Below are 14,829 nucleotides of genomic sequence, written 5' to 3' on the forward strand. Positions count from 1 at the left end.
TATTTTGTTTTATTCTGATTGATTATTAATCCTCTCGTCTTTGCTTTTCTTACCAGGGTTAAAAGTGCCTCTTCTAGTCTTTTTTTTTTATCTCGTGCTACCAGTCCCAGCTCATATCCTATGATCTGTGTTGAGCTTTGAATAATTGTCTTTTTCAGCCCTGTGTCCCTAATTACTCCTTCTAGAGCGATATTAAATAGTGTCGTTTGTCGTTGACAGACTGTTTCCTTGTCTTACTTCAAGTTCTATTTTGATGTCATTTGTATCGCCCTCATTTGTTTTAACTTTTGCTGTTGAGTCTTTTATTGTCATTCTAGTTAGTCTTATTCATTTTGCCGGTATCTCCATTTTTTTCATTTCGTTTAATAATTGTTGTCTGTATATGCTGTCGAAGGCCTGTTGGAAGTCGATGAATAGTATGTGTAATTCTATGTCATGTTCATAGCTTTTTTCAATTGTTTGTGTCAGTACGTGTATTGCATCTATTGTTGATCTTCCTTTTCTAAAACCCTGTTCGTATGGTCCTATAATTTTTTCTGTGTATTGATTTAGTCGGTTTCTTATAATTGTGGTCAATATCTTATACGTTGTATTTAGTAGCATAATTGGTCTGTAGTTGCAGCACTTAGTTGGATCTCCTTTCTTAAAGATTGGTGCGATGTGTCCGTTTTTCCATTCTATGGGCATGCTTTCGTCCTTCCAAATTGTAACCATTAACTTGTGCATTCGCTTCGTGAGCTCCTCTCCTCCGTTGATGATCAGTTCGTTGTTGATTTCATCTGGCCCTGGCGTTTTGTTTACTTTTAGTTGTTTTAATACCTCCATGAATTCCTGATAAGTAGGTGCGCCTTCCTCTTCATCTCTGTTATCTCTTATATCCTCATCCTCTGAATATGCCTTATTGTCGTTTTTGTATAGGTCCGTGAAATGTTTTTCCCAATATTTTTTGTTTACCTTTGTGACAGATTTTTTGGTATTGTATTGTTGCTTTATCTATTCGAACAATTTCTTGTTGTCTTTATTATTCGTTTCTAATTCTTGCATTTGTTCAGAGATCCATGTGTTCTTCTTTCTTCTATAGAGTTTCAATGCTTCTTGTTTTTGTTTTCTATATTGGTCCAGTTGTTCCTGTTCGGCACTTTGTAGCCATTTGTTTCTTGCGAGGTGCTTCAGTTGACTTTTTTGGTGACATTCCTCATCAAACCATTCTTTCGATTCTTTGTTTTTTTGGAATCCTATTATTTGTTCTGCTGTCTCTATTATGCTCTTCTTTATGTTTTTCCATTCTCCTTCTATTTCTATGTGCTCGTACTGACCCAATTTCTGTTCCAGTTGTTCTGTATATTGTTGCTTTGTTTCTTGCGTTTTCAGATTGGCTATATTCCATTTCCTCCTTTTTCCTTCCTTATGATTATTTGCTTTGATTATTTTCATCTTAAGTTTTGCTATCAACAATATGTGGTCAGTGCCTTCATTTGCCCCTCTATATGACCTTACTTCTTGTACTATTTGTGTCCACTTTTTCGAAATTAGAGTATGATTTATTTGGTTTCCATCCATTCTTCCTGGTATCATCCATGTTATTTTGTGTTCTTTTTTATGTTTATGCCCAGTACTAACTATATATGTATTTGTTGCTGCTGCTAGGTTGCAGATTTCTCCTCCATTATCATTCGTAGTTTCATGAATGGTTTCTTTGCCAGCTACATTACGATTATAGTCCTCCTTTCCGATCTTTGCATTGAAATCACCCAATATTATTAATGTCATTCCTCGGAATATTTCACAGGTTTCTTCCAGGATGTCGTAGAATTCTGCTTTATCTTCTTGGTTTGCTTCTTCGGTGGGTGCATAGCAATTGACTATCGAGATGTTGGCTTGTTTATTTTCTTATGTAAGATATCCTTTCATTAACTGCTTTGAATTGTATCAGATTTTCCCTCATTTTTTTGTTCACCATAAATGCCGTACCATTCGTTCCCTGTTTGTTTTCTCCCGAATAATGCATGCTAAAGTTTTTCTTCTCAATTTTTCCTTCTTTCTTCCATCGTATTTCCTGTAGGGCTAGGATTTCTAGTTGGTATTTTTTCATTTCAAGAGCTATTTCTTGCATCTTACCTACTGCCAGCATGGTTCTAATATTCCAAGATCCCATTCTAATAACTTTTCTTCTTATTGAGATTCTGTCTTTATTTTGTGTGCGTTATTTTGTTTTCGTTAACCGTTTGCATTTCCGAGTCTTTTTTGGCCATGTCAATATCATATTTCAGCCGCTGTTCTTCGTTTATTAGTTTTTTGAATTTTCTATCAGCTGTTCTCTCTCTTCGTCCCATATCTAGATTTTGCCGTTCACTATTAATTTCTTGTAGCCGATTTTCGTTTGCTTACCTTTGCTTCTTTCGTCCTTTGCTATTTTAGTTATTTCCTTTTGTATTTCTTTTTCTTTCGATGTCCAATCGTTGTTTATATAGATACGATCTTTATGCTGTTTTAGTTTACGTATCTTGTTTAGGATTTCCATTTTATCCGTGAAGGCTTCTGTTTCTATTGCGCATACTGTTTCTCCTATTTTTTTTGCACTTCTTAGTTTTATTTGTATTTGCAACTCTTGGGCTCTGAAATTTTCCATTTCTTCTTTTAATTTCTTAAAATCATTTGTTTCTACTTTCAACCCAGTTACGATCAACCTTTTCTTTTTGCTAAATTTCTCCAGTTGCTCCATTCATTCATGTAGCTGTTTTACTTCTTTTTTTAGTTTTTGTTTCTCTGCTTTTACACCCGTTAACTCTTTATTGGTTTGTTGTTACTCTTTCCTTATGTGTTTTATTTCCTGAAGCATTTCATCGTTTTTATTCATTAGCTCTTTCATTATTGTAATCATAACATTTTCCATGTCTTCCTTGTTTTCGTTGCCTGCTTTGCTTGGTGACCGTTTTTTAATTTTACTTCTATTAAAACAATCATCCAAGTTTTCTCTTTTGCGTTTCGTTTCATCATCGGTTTCACTTCCTGTGCCATTTTTTCCATTTTCTAGGAGTGCAGCGCTAAATACCTGGAATACCGATATTAGATTATCAACAATACTTAAAAAATGAAAGTTACCAATTCACCGGTAGTTAATGGGTTATCTAAAAATTACCTGCGCACCAGAGTTGCCAGTTGGCCTGTAATTAGGATGGGGGATTAAAATAGATACGAATTCACCGGGACCCGGAAATATGCACACCCTGATATTCTAGTTACGTAAGCTCGTCCGATTGGCGCATGACGTCAGCAACAGAGTAAAGCATAGGCCCGTCTATGCGTTCGTAATACGAACGCGAATGAAATTTGAGAATAGTACAAATGAATGAATTATGACTAAAAGAAACTAAGTGATTTTTATAGTTTAGAGGAAAATTATTAAACTGTTTACTTTTATTTAAATTGATTTAGTTATTTGTAAAGTTCCCATTTTCTTGATTATATTGGTATCCGGAAAATAAAAATATTCATATAATCGATATCTAATAAAATTATTATATTTCGTTATTTGGCAAAAATTGATTAGTGGCCTACACATTAGTAAATATAATTTTTACCAAGGGGAAGAAAAGCCCCAAAATAAAACCATAAATTTAATGGATTGATAAAAAAACAAAATTTTTTACTTTTTAAATAATGTATTTCATCAGATTTAAGTAAGAGGCTTGGAAAAGACAAAAATAAGTGTTACAGTTTTCATGCCATGCACTTTATTTAAATTTTGTGCATGTGAAATAGACGTACATACAGCAACTATGTAGCAGTTTTCATAATTTTTCTTTTACGCAATGTCAGGTTGTTAAGAGGCTTGTTTAATTCTTTAATTCGGAAGTACATCCGAGACCTAAAAAATAACTTGTTCGCTTTGTTAGAACAATCTACAGTTACACTTTTGGACATAAGGTTTTCTAAATAATTTTTAGTTACCAAAATGGAATCACCATTCATGTGGAAGGAAAAATTTTCTCCAGTTACTTAATATATGACAAGAGAGTTTCTGATGGTTTACATAAACCACACTTACTCAAATGATCAACCCACGTGTACGTTGAAACATCTTCGGATTGAATACTGGAGTCCTTCAATTTATGGCAGATATAACCAGCCAAATTCTCCAAACCATCATACTCGAGGTCACTAATGTTTTTTCATTCTGACTCTCATTGAAAACTTGAAAATCCACAACTGTTTCGTTGTTAGAATCCAGCCTTTGGATCAATTGTCATGAAATTTGTAAATCTGGGATGTCGTCTGTTTAAACGTTCGAAAATTCGTTCCGTTGTCGTTCCTACCCGTATATAACTTTTATAAAATATAATAAAGCTTTTTGTAAACACTAAAAAATTTTAATGGGTTTTCCCCGAAAAGAGCTTCATTTTTTGGTACTATGTATCACGTTAAAATATTTGATTTGGAATTTGAAGGATAAGATCGCCTTTTTTATGAGCTACAAATTTACTTTTACTGGTTCTATAGACTAAGAATATACCATTTTTTCGTTTTTTTTATATGCTACATTTCTTCCAAGAATATTTTTTCGATAAAATACTTACTTTTTGAGTATTTGCGAAAAACCGCCGAAAAACGTGTTTTTTTTTTTTTGTTGAAAAGTAAATATTTTTAGTCGCAAGTGACTCTAGTACCTACTACTGAATTAACCTAGTACCTAAGATAAAAAACTCTATAGAACAAAATTTGCTTAAACTGATTTTTTAGTCAGATCTGTTTCCGGACTTATTTTAAACGTATATTTTTTCACCCTCCAAGTAAAAGCAATCAACGGCACAAATTCAACTTTGAAGTGGGGGATGGGTAGAATCTGAATCCAAATTTTCATGCAATTAGGAGTTGACCCTGAAAATTATGTGTGTTTCTTTTTATCTTTTAAATCATTTTACTTAAAATCATTTTTTAACTATCAAATAATAATTACATATATTGAGTTATTTTATTTTTTAAACTTTAATAATATTTATAAAAATTTTTACTTTTTTGTAATGTATTTTTAAAACAAGCACTCATTTAAATAATTATTTTGTAACAATTTGTATTATTTAAGAATATAGTAATTACATTTTGGTTTCGTAGTAAGTGTTTTTTAAGAATATTAATGTATAGTTTTAAAATATTGTATTGCAAATAATTATCATTATTAAATGGTTATTATTTGTGAAGTATTCTTTTTCTTTTTCACACCCTTATGTATATAACAAAACTAAGGGACTTTCTGAAAGGTCAATCGTAGACGTTAAAGACACAAAAGAAGCGATACTTAAAAGTTACATAAAGAATTCGAGACAACGCTGTTACTGCCGTCATTGACTCCGCCCACTATATATCTTTATATCGTGTGAAATATACAATACAACACGAGCTCCAATCGCTCGACTAATACTCTTTAGAGCTGGCATCAGTGTGTGATCTCGCGTTGATCGGTAAATATCTAAAATTTCGTATATAAGTCCTCCCCTTTACTTTTCAGCTACGGATCTCGTTTCGCTGTAAATTTATCAGAAAATTTTAAGTACAAAAATCTTTTCCCCTCTAAGTGTGCCATGATAAATATGTTAATTATAAAGATACTTATGAACAATATACTCCAATAATTAATTTCCTATTGGTGGATCTCGGGTTGTCCTCGATTTAGTCGGATCTCGCCTTGATATGAAGACGTATATATATATATATATATATATATATATATATATATATATATATATATATATATATATATATATATATATATATATATATATATATATATATGTATATATACAGGGTGGTTCATCTTATTCGCCTCGGTCTCTGTACGGAAAACCACTTGATATTTTAAAAAAATTTCTTCACAGAAATATACAGGGTCTTTAATACTACAACCTAAAAATAATGTGAATTATACAGGGTGTTCCAAAAAAGAGTGGTATATCAAAGTTATATTTTTTCTTATGGAATGCCCTATATCTGATGACATTATTGAATTGACCTTAAAAAATAAGCTATACTTTCATAAGGGTTCCCTATACCTAAATACAGGGTGTTTTGATTTATTTCGATTTTTATAAAAATGTAAGGGTTTAGAAAAAAATAAATATCTACGAATCTAAGAAGCAGTAACAAATTCTTTATTGGCTCTTAATAATAGACAATTTAGCATACTTAAACAGATGCTTATTGCAACAAAATTTCTTACAGGGTGGTCAAAATATGAGATTATTCTATTAACAAATTCAAGCTGTAATAACTTACTTATTTTAAATGGAACACCCTGTATCTTACTAGTCTGTCGCGTAGAAAATTTACTTAGCTTTCAATTTGTATTAGGGTTTCCTATACCTATCTTTTTACAGGGTGGTCAAAATATTAGATTGTTCTATTAACAAATTCAAGCTGTAATAACTTAGGTACTTATTTTAAATGGAACACCCTGTATCTTACTAGTCTATCGAGTAGGAAATTTTCTTAGCTTTCAATTCTTATTAGGGTTTCCTATACCTATCTAGCTTAATTTTTTAAATATTTAAAGATTTCCTAATTTGTAAGCTTTAAAAATTAGAATTAAGTACCTATGTCGTGGTTATGTACAACACATCACCAACACCGGCATTATACTTAAATATCTTAGTCAAGATAGTTTCATTAATAAAATTCACATTTTTATCATTTAATCACACAGAGTGTTCTTATTTTAAATGACATACTCGATATTCTATTCTTTATAATGGAAGATATTTAAAATCTCTTCAATTCCATGTTAACATTCTCAATACACATGTTATTCTGTAAATATAAATTCCCATGTTATTCTGTAAATACCCATTTTTACATATTTTTGAACAATAGGCTCGTTTTCGTCAAAGTAGCTATTGCATTTAATTGTTTGTAATTGCGATTTAAAGATTCAAACAAAAAGTGGCGTTCTTAAATTTACTTAATAACCGTTGGGTTAAGATATGGAAAATACTTATACGGAATGAAATATAATTTAAATATTTTCCAGAATATGGCATCTAATATAGGGTATGCAGTTTAAAATAAACATATTATTCAATTTCACATGTAGGCCAAAATCAACTAAAATAATACAACACTCTGTGTGATTACATGATAACAATGAAAATTTTATTATTAATGACAGTATCCTGTCTAAGTATATTGCCGGTGTTGGTGATGTGTTGTACATAAACACGACATAGGTACTTATGTAATTCTAATTTTTAAAGCTTACAAATTAGGAAATCTTTAAATATTTAAAAAATGAAGGGAGATAGGTATAGGAAACCCTAATAAGAATTGAAAGCTAAGTAAATTTTCTACTCAATAGACTAGTAAGCTACAGGGTGTTCCATTTAAAATAAGTAAGTTATTACAGCTTGAATTTGTTAATAGAACAATCTAATATTTTGACCACCCTGTAAAAGATAGGTATAGGAAACTCTAATACAAATTGATAGCTAAGCAAATTTTCTACGCGATAGACTAGTAAGATACAGGGTGTTCCATTTAAAATAAGTAAGTTATTACAGCTTGAATTTGTTAATAGAACAATCTCATATTTTGACCACCCTGTAAGAAATTTTGTTGCAATAAGCATCTGTTTAAGTATGCTAAATAGTCTATTATTAAGTTTCAAGAAAGAATTTGTTACTGCTTCTTAGATTCGTAGATATTGATTTTTTTCTAAAACCTTACATTTTTATAAAAATCGAAATAAATCAAAACACCCTGTATTTAGGTATAGGGAACCCTTATGAAAGTATAGCTTATTTTTTAAGGTCAATTCAATAATGTCATCAGATATAGGGCATTCCATAAGAAAAAATATAACTTTGATATACCACTCTTTTTTGGAACACCCTGTATAATTCACATTATTTTTAGGTTGTAGTATTAAAGGCCCTGTATATTTCTGTGAAGAAATTTTTTTAAAATATCAAGTGGTTTTCCGTACAGAGACCGAGGCGAATAAGATGAACCACCCTGTATATATATATATATATATATATATATATATGTATATATATATATGTCTCCATATCAAGGCGAGATCCGTTTGTATCATAAGCTATACAAGATGAGATCCGTTTTGCAAGGCGAGATCCGATTTTGGATCTCACCTTGTATTCACGTGTATATAGTGACATCTCGATGTAACAATGGTTAGGGTACAAGGAAATCGATTTTTGTCTGGACCTCATTTTGCACCCCTTTTGGTGAATTTTATATTGCAGTGGTTCCACTAAATCCGCTGTAGAGGGCAGCGCGCGCGATCCGTTGTGTATATGGTAAATATATATTTTGCAGACAACCCGAGATCCGATAAATTTGGAAACATCGCAAATGAATTTCACGGTCAGCTCTCTCACTCGGCTTATGTCTAGCTTGAATAAGAATGTTTACATTATTTAAGGGCTCTGTCCAGAAAGGCGATTGTCAAATATCTCGAGAACTAGACGGCATATCGAAAAAGCTTTGGAATGCTTTTTGAATGGTTTTTCAAAATCTATATACTTATGCAATAGTAGGGTTCTTATTCTGCCTGCGAAAGCGGTGGGTGTAGCAACTTTGAATTTTCAACTGAAACACTTTATTTTTAATTAAATAGTTGAAATTTAGAATTAAAAATACACAACTTTTGTTTGAATCGATAATAACTTCTTTAATCCAGTCGGAAGAGCTTCAAAATCGTAGTTTTGATGACATTTTTAGGGTTTAGGGGTACCTCAGGTAGTTAGCTTAAAACGTAAGAAATAAATTTGAATAGTTAATGTTTATTGATAAACAAAGCTCCAATTCTATTTTACTTCAACTCATTTTAAGGCTATTTCAATAAACTAATCGGTTCTTTTTTCAGTTTTTTGGTAAAACATTGTAACTTATAGACGAAAATTCTTAAAATCGGCTATTTTTCATTTAAATTGTCAATAAATAATTAAATTGAGAAAAAATTGGTCAGATTTACATAAATTTTGTTATTCCGTCCATATAGAAACTAAAACAATTGTTACGTAGTTACACTGAGTGTCATAAAAACCGTGTATTTTTACTCATTTCTTTGAGCTATTTCACGTAATATCGAGATATAAGTTGTATTTTTTACATAAGTTATATTAACGTTAAACTGACTTAATTTATAGTTTTATAAGCAACAATTAAGTATAGCGAAATTTATAAAACCTTGTTAAAATTGTTTTACATGCTCTATAATGCGGTTATCTTGAATTTTGTTTTGAATGTTTTTCTTCTTACTGGTAGACAAAAAATGGCAAAATGTGCATTTTTGACATTAAATTGTTGATAACCAACTTAGTTACTACTCAAAATATTAAAAAAACTAACCGTTGGTATAACAGGTTGCCTGGAAACCAGATGCAGAACAGTACCATAAATGTTTTAGACCTGTTAGCACTTTCTTTAAGTGAAATTTAAAATCATTTACCACCCATGTACACTCATTACGGAATCTGTTACAAGAATTTCAGCGATTTCAGCCATTTTTTCAAAATTTATTTGGATTTTCTCTAGTAATCCTTCCAAAAGACAATACATAAATGGGGAATACCTTTTACACCAACTTCAAGGAGGGTAATTTATACAGGTACATACCTGGAATTATTATATGGACCGTTCACTCTTGTTAGAGTATAGTTCGCTCAAATATGAGCTCTTTTAATCCATTTCACGCGGTAAATTAGTCCGCTTTTCATTTAGGTCTTAGTTCATAGGTTGTGATGTTTTTTTGCCCTCTCTACTATCGTCTTCCACTCTCTCCGGTCCTGAATCTTTTCTCTCCAGTTTGCCATTTCCATCTTTGATATATCGTCTAGCAGTTGATCTTCTCATCTAATTTTTGGTCTTCCTCTTGGTCTATTTTTTACTGGTTTCCAGTTCATTATCTTCCTGATCAGTTCTTCTACCCCTCTTCTTTGTGTGTGCCCAAACCATCTGAGGCTTTGTGCTTTAATTAATTTTACTATATCTTCTCCTTTATTTATATTTATTATTTCATGGTTCATCAGCTTTCAATATTCCCCTGTTTCTGTCTTTACTGGGCCATGTATCCTTATAATTTTTCTCTTAATTATTTTTAACTTTTCTTCGTCTTTTTTCGTAAGGCACATTACTTCTGCTCCATAGGCTATCACTGATCTGATTGCTGCTGTGTATATTTTTGATTTTGTTTTTTTTGCTCAGGTTTTTGTCCTTGAGTAGTTGGCGATATTTCCAATATACTCTATTACCTGCTTTAATTCTGTCGTTTATCTCTATACTCCTTCCGTTTTTGCCGTCCACCATCACCCCCAGGTATTTGAAGCAATCTACTCTCTGGAATGTATTTTCACCTATCTTTATTTCTGCTATTCCGTTTACATTGTCTCGTGTGCTTATAAGATATTTTGTTTTATTCTGATTGATTATTAGTCCTCTCGTCTTTGCTTCTCTTACCAGGGTTAAAAGTGCCTCTTCTAGTCTTTTTTTTATCTCGTGCTACCAGTCCCAGTTCATCTGCATATCCTATGATCTGTGTTGAGCTTTGAATAATTGTCTTTTTCAGCCCTGTGTCCCTAATTACTCCTTCTAGAGTGATATTAATTAGTGTCGTTTGTCGTTGACAGACTGTCTCTTTGTCTTACTTCAAGTTCTATTTTGATGTTATTTGTATCGCCCTCATTTGTTTTAACTTTTGCTGTTGAGTCTTTTATTGTCATTCTAGTTAGTCTTATTAATTTTGCCGGTATCTCCATTTTTTTTTCATTTCTTTTAATAATAATTGTTGTCTGTATATGCTGTTGAAGGCCTGTTGGAAGTCGATGAATAGTATGTGTAATTCTATGTCATGTTCATAGCTTTTTTCAATTGTTTGTGTCAGTACGTGTATTGCATCTATTGTTGATCTTCCTTTGATCTATTGTTCTAAAACCCTGTTGATATGGTCCTATAATTTTTTCTGTGTATTGATTTAGTCGGTTTCTTATAATTGTGGTCAATATCTTATACTTTGTATTTAGTTGCATAATTGGTCTGTAGTTGCAGCACTTAGTTGGATCTCCTTTCTTAAAGATTGGTGCGATGTGTCCGTTTTTCCATTCTATGGGCATGCTTTCGTCCTTCCAAATTGTAACCATTAACTTGTGCATTCGCTTCGTCAGCTCCTTCCGCCGTTGATGATCAGTTCGTTGTTGATTTCATCTGGCCCTGGCGTTTTGTTTACTTTTAGTCGTTTTAATACCTCCATGAATTGCTAATAATTAGGTGCGACTTCCTCTTCATCTCTGTTATCTCTTATATCCTCATCCTCTGAATATGCCTTATTGTCGTTTTTGTATAGGTCCGTGAAATGTTTTTCCCAATCTTTTTTGTTTATTTTTGTGACAGATTTTTTGGTACTGTGTTGTTGTTTTATCTATTCGAACAATTTCTTGTTGTCTTTATTATTCGTTTCTAATTCTTGCATTTGTTCAGAGATCCATGTGTTCTTCTTTCTTCTATAGAGTTTCAATGCTTCTTGTTTTTCTTTTCTATATTGGTCCAGTTGTTCCTGTTCGGCACTTTGTAGCCATTTGTTTCTTGCGAGGTGCTTCAGTTGACTTTTTTGGTGACATTCCTCATCAAACCATTCTTTCGATTCTTTGTTTTTTTGGAATCCTATTATTTGTTCTGCTGTCTCTATTATGCTGTTCTTTATGTTTTTCCATTCTCCTTCTATTTCTATGTGCTCGTACTGACCCAATTTCTGTTCCAGTTGTTCTGTATATTGTTGCTTTGTTTCTTGCGTTTTCAGATTGGCTATATTCCATTTCCTCCTTTTTCCTTCCTTATGATTATTTGCTTTGATTATTTTCATCTTAAGTTTTGCTATCAACAATATGTGGTCAGTGCCTCCATTTGCCCCTCTATATGACCTTACGTCTTGTACTATTTGTGTCCACTTTTTCGAAATTAGAGTATGATTTATTTGGTTTCCATCCATTCTTCCTGGTATCATCCATGTTATTTTGTTTTCTTTTTTATGTTTATGCCCAGTACTAACTATATATGTATTTGTCGCTGCTGCTAGGTTGCAGATTTCTTCTCCATTATCATTCGTAGTTTCATGAATGGTTTCTTTGCCAGCTACATTACGATTATAGTCCTCCTTTCCGATCTTTGAATTGAAATCACCCAATATTATTAATATGTCATTCCTCGGAATATTTTCACAGGTTTCTTCCAGGATGTCTTAGAATTCTGTTTTATCTTCTTGGTTTGCTTCTTCAGTGGGTGCATAGCAATTGACTATCGAGATGTGGGCTTGTTTATTTTCTTATGTAAGATATCCTTTCATTAACTGCTTTGAATTGTATCAGTTTTTCCCTCATTTTTTTGTTCACCATAAATGCCGTATCATTCGTTCCCTGTTTGTTTTCTCCCGAATAATACATGCTAAAGTTTTTCTTCTCAATTTTTCCTTCTTTCTTCCATCGTATTTCCTGTACGGCTAGGATTTCTAGTTGGTATTTTTTCATTTCAAGAGCTATTTCTTGCATCTTACCTGCTGCCAGCATGGTTCTAATATTCCAAGAGCCCATTCTAATGGGTTTTGTTCTTTTCTTCTTATTGAGATTCTTTCTTTATTTTGTGTGCGTTATTTTGTTTTCATTAACCGTTTGCATTTCCGAGTCTTTTTTTGCCATGGCAATATCATATTTCAGCCGCTGTTCTTCGTTTATTAGTTTTTTGAATTTTCTATCAGCTGTTCTCTCTCTTCGTCCCATATCTAGATTTTGCCATTCACTATTAATTTCTTGTAGCCGATTTTCGTTTGCTTACCTTTGCTTCTTTCGTCCTTTGCTATTTTAGTTATTTCCTTTTGTATTTCTTTTTCTTTCGATGTCCAATCGTTGTTTATATAGATACGATCTTTATGCTGTTTTAGTTTACGTTTCTTGTTTAGGATTTCCATTTTATCCGTGAGGGCTTCTGTTTCTATTGCGCATACTGTTTCTCCTATTTTTTTTGCACTTCTTAGTTTTATTTGTATTTGCAACTCTTGGGCTCTGAAATTTTCCATTTCTTCTTTTAATTTCTTATAATCATTTGTTTCTACTTTCAACCCAGTCACGATCAAGCTTTTCTTTTTGCTAAATTTTTCCAGTTGCTCCATTCATTCATGTAGCTGTTTTACTTCTTTTTTTAGTTTTTGTTTCTCTGCTTTTACACCCATTAACTCTTTATTGGTTTGTTGTTATTCTTTCCTTATTTGTTTTATTTCCTGAAGCATTTCATCGTTTTTATTCATTAGCTCTTTCATTATTGTAATCATAACATTTTCCATGTCTTCCTTGTTTTCGTTGCCTGCTTTGCTTGGTGACCGTTTTTTAATTTTACTTCTATTAAAACAATCATCCAAGTTTTCTATTTTGCGTTTCGTTTCATCATCGGTTTCACTTCCTGTGACATTTTTTCCATTTTCTAGGAGTGCAGCGCTAAATACCTGGAATACCGATATTAGATTATCAACAATACTTAAAAAATGAAAGTTACCAATTCACCGGTAGTTAATGCGTTATTTAAAAATTATCTGCGCACCAGAGTTGCCAGTTGGTCTGTAATTAGGATGGGGATTAAAATAGATACGAATTCACCGGGACCCGGAAATATGCACACCCTGATATTCTAGTTACGTAAGCTCGTCCGATTGGCGCATGACGTTAACAACAGAGTAAAGCATAGTCCCGTCTATGCGTTCGTAATACGAACGCGAATGAAATTTGAGAATAGTACAAATGAATGAATTATGACTAAAAGAAACTAAGTGATTTTTATAGTTTAGAGGAAAATTATTAAACTATTTACTTTTATTTAAATTGATTTTCAGTTATTTGTAAAGTTCCCAGTTTCTTGATTATATTGGTATCCGGAAAATAAAAATATTCATATAATCGATATCTACTAAAATTATTATATTTCGTTAGTTGGCAAAAATTGATTAGTGGCCTACACATTAGTAAATATAATTTTTACCAAGGGAAAGAAAAGCCCCAAAATAAAACCATAAATTTAATGGATTGATAAAAAAACAAAATTTTTTACTTTTTAAATAATGTATTTCATCAGATTTAAGTAAGAGGCTTGGAAAAGACAAAAATAAGTTTTACAGTTTTCATGCCATGCACTTTATTTAAATTTTGTGCATGTGAAATAGACGTACATACAGCAACTATGTAGCAGTTTTCATAATTTTTCTTTTACGCAATGTCAGGTTGTTAAGAGACTTGTTTAATTCTTTAATTCGGAAGTACATCCGAGACCTAAAAAATAACTTGTTCGCTTTGTTAGAACAGTCTACAGTTACACTTTTGGACATAAGGTTTTCTAAATAATTTTTAGTTACCAAAATGGAATCACCATTCATGCGGAAGGAAAAATTGTCTCCAGTTACTTAATATATGACAAGAGAGTGTCTGATGGTTTACATAAACCACACTTACTCAAATGACCAACCCACGTGTACGTTGAAACATCTTCGGATTGAATACTGGAGTCCTTCAATTTATGGCAGATATAACCAGCCAAATTCTCCAAACCATCATACTCGAGGTCACTAATGTTTTTTCATTCTAACTCTCATTGAAAACTTGAAAATCCACAATTGTTTCGTTGTTAGAATCCAGCCTTTGGATCAACTGTCCAGAAATTGGTAAATCTGGGATGTCGTCTGTTTAAACGTTCGAAAATTCGTTCCGTTGTCTCTCCTACCCGTATATAACTTTTATAAAATAAAATAAAGCTTTTTGTTAACACTTTAAAAAAATTTTAATGGGTTTT

The 14,829-nt window shown here is 32.0% G+C and overlaps 1 protein-coding gene across 1 annotated transcript; it reads right to left on the bottom strand.

Annotated features, from left to right (window-relative positions):
• Positions 1-980: 980 nt before the first annotated feature.
• LOC126878545 (craniofacial development protein 2-like) lies at positions 981-12,882 on the bottom strand. Its single transcript, XM_050641320.1, has 2 exons — positions 12,554-12,882; positions 981-2,118 (listed from the first exon to the last, which is right to left on the bottom strand). The coding sequence occupies exon 2, from the start codon at positions 1,768-1,770 to the stop codon at positions 994-996; it is 777 nt and encodes a 258-aa protein (XP_050497277.1). The 5' UTR covers positions 1,771-2,118; positions 12,554-12,882; the 3' UTR covers positions 981-993.
• Positions 12,883-14,829: the final 1,947 nt, after the last annotated feature.

Source organism: Diabrotica virgifera, chromosome 10 (assembly GCF_917563875.1).
Source record: "Diabrotica virgifera virgifera chromosome 10, PGI_DIABVI_V3a".
Taxonomy (NCBI): domain Eukaryota; kingdom Metazoa; phylum Arthropoda; class Insecta; order Coleoptera; family Chrysomelidae; genus Diabrotica; species Diabrotica virgifera.

Bases quoted from the DNA above. Each gene is read 5' to 3' on its own strand.
- LOC126878545 (XM_050641320.1), bottom strand. From the start codon at position 1,770: ATGACATTAATAATATTGGGTGATTTCAATGCAAAGATCGGAAAGGAG.